Genomic DNA, 11,512 nt, shown 5'->3' on the forward strand with positions numbered 1-11,512 from the left:
AGTAAACAAATGTTATTTGTAGTATATTTGTGTAAATATAACACAGAAAAACATGAAAATAATTGAAATTAAAAAAAAAAAAAATAACAGATTTTTGGAAAAAAGGATGACAAAAAAATTGTCCTGTCCTCAAGATCCTGTGTACTTTGCTGGAAAGTACCCTGAATAGTATCAGCGGACGTCGTTTAAAACACTTGCGTCATTTTGTTTTATTTGCAGTACACCATTGGCGATCCGCTTCTACAAAAAGAAATATTATACAACCCAATGAAATTAGGCGAAACATATCATGCGCCTAGTCAAATCACATGATTGAACGTCATCGCCATCTTGCAAAGAACAGAGACGAAATAGCCGGAAAAACGTGAATTATTTAAGTTTACATCTGAACAAAAATATTCAGCACAATGTCATCAGAACCAATTTACACCCCTTTCTTCGGAGCTATGGGAGCTACTGCTGCGATTTCCTTTAGTGGTGAGTTTAAAGGGCAATTAATAATTTGACCAGTCACTACAGAATTATAAAAATTGATTATGTTAGTCAGATGCACTTTCGTAACTTTCAATACGTAAATTTTCACAAGAAATATATGACTGCATATGAATCGTATTGGTTGAGCATGTAGACGACTGCTGTTATGTTTAAGATTAAACAGAATTAAGTGGAATGACGAAAAGTAATATGTGTAGCAGCAGTGCAGGGATTGCAATGATGGTCCTTTTAACTTTTTATTGTCATGATCATGTATGATTTGTAATAGTGTTGGATAATCGGTTGAAATTACCAACCGATTATCTATTACTATCGGTTGACAGCAACCAACCAACTATCAGTTATAATCGCATCATTATACCTTACTCTTTTTTTTTTATACATGTACATGATGTATGAAATCATGCATTCAGTCACATTGTACATGTCTAATGCATATATTCCATATCATTGCTGAGTCTTAAATGTTCATGTTTGATATTTAGTTTCCTCTTCATATTTTATTTAGGAATTAAAACAGCGAATCAATTAGAATATAGATTCAGATTGAACATATGTTGTCTGATGATTACAACATTTATTAGTTACATGTATTACCAACAATGACACTTAAATTTCTAAATTTCAATGGTATCACTCACATTATAATATCAAATACATAGCTGCCTCAAAATTTTAATGCTTCTCATTAAAAAAAGACATATATATATCAAGTATTTAACTTTAAGCAATTTTAAAATTAATCAATAAATAAAACAATGCATTTGCATCAAAACATATACATTTAACTAAGGAGATCCAACCAATGTCCGTTAATTCATGTGGAATGCGTATTTTTCACTTTTGTGATCTTTATTCTTCTGTCAGCTGTGTCATTCATGCGTCTGTACTTATAATTGTAAGAATACAGAATTCTTTCATAGTTGGTCCGTATTTGATCTGTGTTTCGTATATGTTTCAATGGTGGACAAACTTGGAAACTTTACAAAAACAAACGATGTTTGATAAGCAATTTGAATCTAGGAATATGACGTTTTTAACACAACAAATGGATGAAACATTAATAAAAGGCAATTTGAACCACGTTCTAATGTAGTAACAAATTTATTTTGTCGAAAAATCAGAATGATGATGTTCACTCTCCAGTAACAAGCACAGGAAGTGAAAGAAAGTATTTCATAAAAAGTTATTTATTTTAAATAACGTATGACCAATCTGTAAAATCAATGCTTTTATATATGACCAATCTGTAAAACAATGCTTTGACCACGTTTGTACAGAAAGAATTTGCTTATCATATGTCTTTGATAATAGGATGTTTGACATTGTATTGTCATCTACTGATATTATTCTTTACATTTTGTTTGACCGCATGTAAAATGCAAACTGGAAACGGACCTGAAGTTGATATGCTAAATGTCCAGAAACTATAACGACAATCGATTGAACAAAATTCCAATCAATTATCGACATCACCAAGCCCAACCAACTGATTTCCGACTTTTTCCGATCATCAGAACAACACTTAGTACTTGTCAGTACTTCAACATGTTGAATACTCCCTGATCTAGCTACATATTCCCCTACAATTTGAACTTTATTGACTTTGAAATTTTAGACATGTATTCAAGGTCAAGTTAATTTATGGATAGTTTTTGATTGAAACAATTTGAGCAAGGGTTTGTTGGAAGTCTACATGCACAAAATTTTTCATTAAATCAATCCAAATTCAACTTATTTTACTGACCATTATACTTTAAAAAAAGTTATTTCCAAACCATTTTAAGTTCTTTAACATGTGTAAGCCTTGCTCAATTCATCAATTTGCTAGTAGGGATCTTTTATCAGAATTGTTTTACCAAATGTTTCAAGTTGGTTAGTCAAATCAGGAAAAAATTAACCATTTACATCTCCAAAATGGTGATCAAGGGTCCTTGGCTATAACTCAAATCAAATTAGGTCTCAATTCTCAATTCTTTATGTCAAAAAGAAACCTACATTTGTGGTTTGAAGTTATAGCACATATAGTTTATCATGGTATTTTGTGAAAAGAATTTTGTAAATTTTCAGCTGTATTTCAATCACATTGAGACAAAGACATATTATTTTATTAGTCCAATCATTCAGATTTTTTTCCTTTCTTGTATTAAAAATTAACTAAAACAAGTAGGTATTAAAATAAAAAAAACAACAACATGATTTCCATAGTTGACTATTATACTATAAACAAAAGCATAAATTGGGATGAAGTACACATATACATGTATGTATATTTATCTTACCTTCTATAGATTTATGGGGATATGATTGGTTAATCGACTACACGTGGTGACCATATATATATCATATAGGGTGTCCTAAAAAAATACATGGTTAGTTACCATATACGGTTAGCAACCATATGGGGTTAGTAAGGGGTTACTTCCCTTTTAAAACAAAAATGACATCTGAAAGGTTTAAACAAAGAAACTGGTAATAAACGATTGAAATACATTCATAAAATAAATTTAAAGCTAACACGTTATTATTGTTGGCATTTGTTTTTTGTATAGACAAATGGAAGTACAAACAATGTAGGTTCTTAAACATGTTAAAATTAAGTATTGAAGTCTTTTAAATCACTTTGATAGGCCGCTAGTCTTAATACCACATGGGAAGATAGTCGGTAAGAGAAATTCGTTACACAGTGTGCTAGTGACTTAATACGATATATATGGGGTCAGTAAATTCCATATGGGGATTCGAGCTTTGCTCTCACCCCATATGGAATTTACTGACCCCATATATATCGTATTAGGTCACTAACACACCATGTAACTAATAATATATATATATTTGACTTCACAGTCGAATTGAAATATTACAATCAATATTTTGGCAAATTAAATGTTCCTTGTGTTGTTGGAAATTTTGTTATTTTTGGTTTCACAAATTTAATAAAGAGTGCATATTTTGACATGTATTAAATTCTGGTTAAAATGTTTACATGTTCCAATTATAAATAGATCGAAGGACTTGTGGCAAGTGTATAAATATTAGAAATGAGATATACATGTAGCTACTAGCATGACTAGTATTTAATGGCTATGACAAGATTCTATCTGAAACTTGTTAGATAGGATGATAAGGCAACTTATGCTGTTTAGATATTTAGACATTGGGAGACTTTATAAAGGAGTGCTAACAATAAAAAAAAAAAAGGTAATTAATGTTTTTGAAATAGACAAAATTAAAATTTCTTATTCATTCATGAGTTACCATGTAGTGAACCATGACAAAATTAGAGTACATTTGTACTTTGTTAAATTTCAGTATTTTCCCTGTATCGTGTATTGCATCAACTTTACAGTATATTTTTTCATACAAAAAATGAAGTATGGGCACACCAAAAATAAGAACTTTATATTTTGCATGTTTTGTGCTGTGAAGTAAAAAGTTATAAGAAAGCTTCTATAAATGTTTGTTATTATGCTTTGGTCAATGTTTCCACCAATGAAATATGAATGGAAAACTAGATTTAAATCTGTGATGATGTCATAACTTTATAAATCTTGTCTTACATCATGTACATTGTCTTAATCCTTTATATATTACTTGATTTTATACATTTATATTACCTTTATAATGAGCAAAATTGAAGTACTTCATTACAAGTACAATGTACTTTGTAATACTATAAGTTGAACTAGATATAGTACGACTTAATAGAAAATAAACATTTGATAAAATACAGGAACAAATTTTTTTTATTGAAATCCATATGTCATCATCATCTGACTCATGTATGTTGTACTTATATATTTTTGTCCTTAATTTTCAATAGAATATTAATTATTTATCTCCCTTCTGAAACAATTTTTTTCTTAAGAAATTTAGAATTAAACAATTTTTTTTTTTTTTTAAACTCATGCCTGCCCCCTCCAACATCCCCTGAAAAAACCACAATAAAATAATATAAACAAGAATGTGTCCATAGTACAAGGATGCCCCACTTGCACTATCATTTTCTATGTTCAGTGGACCATGAAATTGGGGTAAAAAACTAATTTGGCATTGAAATTAGAAAGATCAATGACATCATCATATCATAGGGAACATGCGTACTAAGTTTCAAGTTGATTGGACTTCAACTTCATCAAAAACTACCTTGACCAAAAACTTTAACCTGATGTGGAACAGACGGACGAACGGTTGACGCACAGACCGAAAAATATCATGCCCGTAGGTGGGGAATAAAAAACAAGTGTAGCTGTTGTTTCACATTACTGTTGCCCTGCAAATAGTGATATATTTCAAATAGATTTAAGATGGAAAAAATCATGTACCAATGTTATTTAAATTGTCATTAGTTTTCAGCTTACAAGTGAAACTTTCTCCAATACTCCAAGATAGGAATGCATCCATTCATATATGGAGTATTGGTAAAAATGTCTGTAAGCATTGATTTGCTGACACTGGCCTCCCACAATTGATTTGTCTCCATGGTAACTACATTTTCCCCACTGAATGAAGAGATGTATTTGGTTATTGATTGTAAGGGGAGAATCAATATTTGGTATCACCCACTAATTATTACTGTTGTCACTCACTGGCTTGTTCCATTTAAGTACAGTGCTTCAAAACTATAATTTCACTTTATGTTTGGTTAGTTAAACAAGCCATTTATTCTATTTTCATTTGTGATTTTAAAAAAAAACAATGTTCTAAAGTATTGACATTTTCTGAAAAATATTCATTATTAATTGGACTGTTATTATGTAATGCCAATTTTTTTTTTTTAAATGAAGGGAGTACCAAAAAATCTGAAAATACATAAAAATGAAAAAATTACATACAGATCTTCTCCATAACAAAAAATCAAGCTTGAAAATAATTTTTAACTGAATAAATTAAACATTAAAGAAAGTAAGGAAATGTGAACTGAAGACTTAGCAGTAAAGAAAAGTAGATATCATCGGGATTCATTCATAAAGTATTGATATATCAATGAAATAAAAAAATCCTGATGAGTCTGTAGTGTGAAATCCAATATAAATAGAATACCAGAAATAAATCAGATATTGATTTTTGTCTCGCCTTGACGGAGTCAAAAAGCAAGACATAGGTATGCTGTTTCCGGCAGCGGCGTGAACAATGTATTAGTTTGTGATTAGGTCTAGTTTATGGTGAACCACTAGTGGTAGGTTAATGATATTTGGTATGCAGTTGTATTAGCATTGGCACATCTCATTTCCATGGGGATTATTTGGCCCTGCCCCCTTAGTCAAGGTCTATTGACTTTGAAACTTTTCGCTTAGTTTACATTTATTGATTTGTGATTAGGTCAGTTTAAGGGGAACCACTAGTGGTAGGTCATTGATATTTGGTATGCAGTTGTATAAACATTGACACATTTCATTTCCATGGATATTTTTTGGCCTCGCCCCCTCAGTCATGGTCTATTGACTTTGAAACTTTTGCTTAGATTACATGTATTAGTTTGTGATTAGGTCAGTTTAAGGGGAACCATTAGTGATAGGCCAATGTTAATTGGTATGCAGTTGTATAAGCATTAGCACATCTCATTTCCATGGAGAATATTTGGCCCCGCCCCTCAGTCATGGTCTATTGACTGAAACTTTTGCTTACTTTACATGTATTAGTTTGATTAAATCAATTTAAGATAAACCACTAATGTTAAGTCAATGATATTTGGTATGCAAATGTATTGGAATTTGCAAGTCTCGTGTCCATGGAGATTATATAGCCCCACCCTCTCATCAAGGTTCATTGACTTTGAAACTTTTACATTGTTTACAAGTTAATGTTTGTGTTTAGGTTTGTTTAAAGGGAACGACTTACAATAAGTCAGTGGTATTTGGTATGCAGTTGTATTAGCATTGGCACATCTCATGGAGATTGTTTAGCCATGTACCTTCAGTCATGGTTCATTGACTTTGAATAATTGCATAACTTACATGTTAAAGTATTGCCATTTTAATTTCAACATTTGCATTATCAAAATTTCAAATAGGCGAGACATATCTCTGTGCTAACAGTTTATTTTATAATTTTAAACAAGTTCATTGATTCTCCAAGGTCAGTCAGTTATTTTTTATTGTATTTCTTGATACATATACATTACTAACTTATACAATCGTAATGGAATGCTCATTTAATTTAAGCAAAAATAAGATAGACTTGTGTTTAGATTTACCTTTTTGGCCAATGTATTAACTGGTACTCCTCAAAATGACTACCCTTAATTTTATTGATGCTTTTAGTAGTGTATCCTAACACTTTACCTCCCTAACCGTTTGACAAAATTTCAAGTATCCCCATATACTGAAGTAAGTAAAAAATTGATCAAATTCTTTTGATATTAAATATTTTGTTCCTCACCTCATTCAAAATATATCTTTAGCATGTTTAGATTCATTGTTTCAGAGTTATTGATTTTGATACTAAATCAGTGCATATTTGTTACAATCTAAACTGGCAACAACCTTTTACTATAGTGAAAAAAGCTACAAATTTCTAAGGCAATACAAACTTTTCTTTTAACATGTTTAATGTCTGGTCTCATTAATTGAATTTGGTATTTTATCATTGATGTCTATTTAATTATTCCAAATAAAAATATGACAATCATCGTAGTCAATGTATTGTAACAGTATATATATCAATGATGTCGTTACTTACTGGCAACATGGGCAAGGGAGAAGTTCTTTTCAAGAAGCAAAAGTATAGAAAATTACATTGTCTCTCCTGGGACTCAATCCGGGACCTTTGTACTACAAGTCAGCGCTCAAACCAGCTAAAGAAGTTCTCCCTAGCTCAACTGCATATGGTTGGCTACATTTGTAAGTATCTTCTATTCAAGGGAAGCAATCCCGTCACACCACAATGAAAAATCAAAGCAAACATACATTTGAACAAGAACTAAGGCATTCCAAGTGTTGTGGCAGCAATTAGTACCTCTTTTTTGCCAATAGTACTTCAGTATTACTATTTTAATACATGTTATTGTCACCTTGTCATTTGCAAATATTGCAGACATTTCGACTATATCCTAATGTCATGATTGTATTATTTAACCATTGTAACATGTTTGATTTTTGATTATTTCAGCACTAGGAGCTGCCTATGGAACAGCAAAATCTGGTACTGGAATTGCTGCCATGTCAGTCATGAGACCTGAGTTGATTATGAAATCTGTTATTCCAGTTGTCATGGCTGGTATTTTGGCTATTTATGGACTGGTCGTAGCTGCTTTAATAGCCAACAGTATCGACAAAAGTTACACATTATTCAAGTAAGTTTACAAAAATAGGTATCATGAAAAATCAAGTAAGCATTATCTTATTTTACACAAGATAAAAAACAATGCAGAAAATTATTCACTGATTTAATTTTGTAACCAATTAGGCACAAAAAACATATCACATTGTTTCTGCATACCAGACAAAATTTCTGGAATAACCCACAGACATTGTCAGGTATGCCCAAGATGTTTGGAAAAAAAAAAAAAAAAAATTTTGTTTGGGAGCACATGTATAAAAACCAAAGGGTCTAAATAGAATGGCCAATTGAACCAAATCTGTCTAAGGGGAACTATGCCTCAGGGGGTTTGGGCCTCCATGCAATTCTTTCAAGAATTATGAATGATCATGATTATTTCTTTACATTTAATATCATTTTTCTATGGCAACCATTGAAGTCATGTGACTTAAGATTTCTTATAATGAAATGTACATGTACATTGTATTTATTTAAAATATTGTTATGTATATCGCGTATCATTTTGTAATTGCAGGAGTTTTTGTCATCTTGGTGCTGGTTTAAGTGTAGGTTTGAGTGGTCTAGCTGCAGGATTTGCTATTGGTATTGTAGGTGATGCAGGAGTAAGAGGAACGGCACAACAACCAAGATTATTTGTAGGAATGATTTTAATCCTTATTTTTGCTGAAGTACTGGGTCTCTATGGACTTATTGTAGCTCTAATTCTGGCCACACGACAAGGATAGTTATATTATTTCTCTCTAATGTTAACTTCTAAATGTTTCACACAAAAGTTTGAGGTGAAATCATCATGATGACAACCTCAGATTTTTGTGTTTATAATAGGTCGTTTTTGTTTGTATGTAAAGAAAAAGTGAAATGAATTGCAACATGGTGTGAGTTGTATGAATGAAAATGTACATCGCCAAAGATAACATATGCTGGTCATCAGGGGTAAATAAGAGACAGTTGGACATACACGTACATTTACATTAGTTGCCATTTGTTTTGCCTGCTAATTATGGATTGGTTGTAAAAATCCTATTTAGCTCAAATACACATAAAACAGTGACACTGCCTGTTAATAATCCAATACAAAATTTTTAGTTCAATATTAGATTTAAGGAAAAATACTAAAAAGACTATTACTGTTATGTGAAGACATGTTTTGATTAAAATATTTCATTCCTAGATTCATCAATTAATGGAATGTATTAATTGAACCCCATTGATCTATTAATCCATTTATTGAAACATTTTTTGTTTAAGTGAAATGCATCACTTAAGTATGGATTGGATGATGTCCATTTTGCTTTGCTTTTAATGACAAAATGTATAAGAAAGCCTTGTAATACAAATCTTTTCTGTCTCTGAGCATAAGGTCATCAGAAATTTTTGAATAAAAAAAAGTCCCAAAATATTTGTTCATGTATTTTAGTGACTAATGACATTCCAAGCAATGCATTTTAATTAATCAGGATTTATTTTTGTGCATATGTTGTTGTACATGACTGTTAGAACAAGTTCATTTTAAATGTAAATAAATCATGTTTTGTTCTCATTTATAACATTTTGTTAATTTTCTGCAATTACAGGTAAAAATGTGATACTGATTTTTTTGTGTTAAATAGTTGTAAAACAAGAAAAAAATTAGTAATTTTTCATTTTTCTCAAGAAATGAATTGTTGCCAATTATTTCTCTTATCTCATCTATTAAAAGTATGATCTGTTAGGAAGCCCCTGAAAATGGTTAAATGCCAAAAGGGACAATACTAAGAAGAAGTGAAAATGATGGAAATTGTAATGTCAATTAAGCTATAAAAATGATTTGCTAGTTATAGAGGTATTGAATATTACCAATTTATTCAGGTAAATAAGAATACAAGTCAATGGACAAATCATACTATAACATATAACTAATACTATTGAGAACTATTTAATTCTTTTTATTTTTTGTTATTTTTCTCCTGTTTCGTGGATATTTATATATAAATTATTTAAAATTATTTTTTACAGAAACTATGATTTATTAACTGTGATTAAAGGAAAAATTATATGTAGTGTGTGCCAGTAACGTATTTATTGATCTGGGTGTAAACAGTTTGTCAAAGATTAAATTTGCTGCTTTTAATATGATGTCGAAATGTATTTAACGTGAAAAGTTTGCCAAAACAATTTTTTTTTAAATTCATGTTAAAATACAGGATAACGAAAATTCCAGTCAAAAAGATGAATGGATTAGAAAAACAAAACAAAGCAGTGAATTTAATTGTAGTTTAATCAAGAAACTAACTGAAAATTTAAACATTTTGAAAAACCAAGGGGAAATAATCCACTTTATAAATCTTCAATTTTCTTGTCGTTTAGTACATAATAATCAGATGAATGTAGTGTCGGGATAGATAGAGATATTATGTAATTACCTGTTATACCTGTTTAATAAAAACCTGTTTCAACAGGTATAAACAATGTACAATAAATAAATCGAAATAACCATTTTTTGTCTTTGTGTTGCAACTCAAAAAGCAGTATAAAATATGAAGAAATAGTGACGCTGTGGTTCAGATTGCCCTTATTATGAAGCCTATTTCATTTGATAAATATATCTTTACTTCTCTTGCTAGACCTTGTAAATTCCTTAGGGCTATGAATTAAAATAGATTGTGGAAATGGATTGGTTGGGTTAGGTAAAGGACAACCAAAATTATCCTGTAACCAGCATACATTCTTTGAATAATTTTACATTCATCAAATTGGACATGTACAGAGTAAAAAAAGTTGAGCAACATATATATTTTAATTACAAAACAAAAGTTTGAATTAAAATGTTCCAAAGTTGTGGAAATAACTCTTTATTTTTTGGTTGAGTAACCATTGCGTTATGTGGTTTATTTTCTTCAGTTTCTTCAAGCATGTAAGTGTTCCAACTTTGGAAATTTGTCATTATTGTCATCATCTCCTTAAGCTTCTCCCTTTTTTCCAATACTTTGAATTATCGGTGGAGGTAAGATTAGCATGATAATATGTGTAACTTCATGTTGCTCCTTGCAACAAGATGGAGTCATGACTTGCATATCATTAAGAATACATTTGATAATCACAAAAAACTGCGACATATATTTTTGAAGGAACATGTAGTAATTGCTTGCCAGTGGCAAATATTTCATGCATATTCATTGGACATTTACGGTACAATGATTTCCTGTAAACAGAGGAAGAAACTCATTGACATCAATGTCACCTTGGGATTAAGGAAGATGATAATTGATGGTTGTTAAATCACTGTGTCTAAACTACCCTGGCGAAAAATGTTTGGACTCAATAGTATCTAATGTCCGGTACGGTGACGGACAATCGACAGACAGAGAAAGGTAGAAATTCTGTTTATTTATATGTTGTTTTAATGATATTGAAGAATATACATACACATATAACTATTTTCGATATTGTGATGAAATATTTTCTACAACCGTTCTAGATTTATGGAGAAATAAGTAAAAAGGCACATCAAAATGGTGAATTGAGTGAACCCTGCCTCGAATTTGTTTACTTTCTCTTTAAATTGAGCACATTGTACGGAAAGAAAGATATTAACTCAGTGATTTCAAGACTTGTCACTATGAACACCTCAATATTTGCATGTCTGTGCATGGAATGAAAGAAGTGGATCGTGTCAAAATTGAAGCACCCCGGTTTTGTCAATGTGTACGCCCGGTTTTGTCCTTAAATTTCACAAAGCAGACCCGGTTTTGTCATA

At 30.8% G+C, this 11,512-nt stretch overlaps 1 protein-coding gene across 1 annotated transcript; it reads left to right on the forward strand.

Moving 5' to 3' along the window:
* The first annotated feature begins 289 nt into the window (after window positions 1–289).
* LOC127715589 (V-type proton ATPase 16 kDa proteolipid subunit c-like) lies at window positions 290–10,248 on the forward strand. The gene is made up of 3 exons (XM_052221681.1): window positions 290–477; window positions 7,606–7,789; window positions 8,291–10,248. Exons 1-3 carry the CDS (start codon window positions 408–410, stop codon window positions 8,499–8,501), a joined length of 465 nt encoding a protein of 154 aa, XP_052077641.1. The 5' UTR covers window positions 290–407; the 3' UTR covers window positions 8,502–10,248.
* The last annotated feature ends 1,264 nt before the right edge of the window (window positions 10,249–11,512 follow it).

This window comes from Mytilus californianus, unplaced genomic scaffold (assembly GCF_021869535.1).
Source record: "Mytilus californianus isolate M0D057914Y unplaced genomic scaffold, xbMytCali1.0.p SCAF_9, whole genome shotgun sequence".
NCBI lineage: Eukaryota > Metazoa > Mollusca > Bivalvia > Mytilida > Mytilidae > Mytilus > Mytilus californianus.

Excerpts from the sequence above, each read along its gene's own strand:
- LOC127715589 (XM_052221681.1), top strand. The coding sequence starts at position 408 with ATGTCATCAGAACCAATTTACACCCCTTTCTTCGGAGCTATGGGAGCT. Across the intron at positions 478-7,605 it reads TGCTGCGATTTCCTTTAGTG|CACTAGGAGCTGCCTATGGA; the intron begins GTGAGTTTAAAG and ends TGATTATTTCAG. Across the intron at positions 7,790-8,290 it reads AAAAGTTACACATTATTCAA|GAGTTTTTGTCATCTTGGTG; the intron begins GTAAGTTTACAA and ends TTGTAATTGCAG.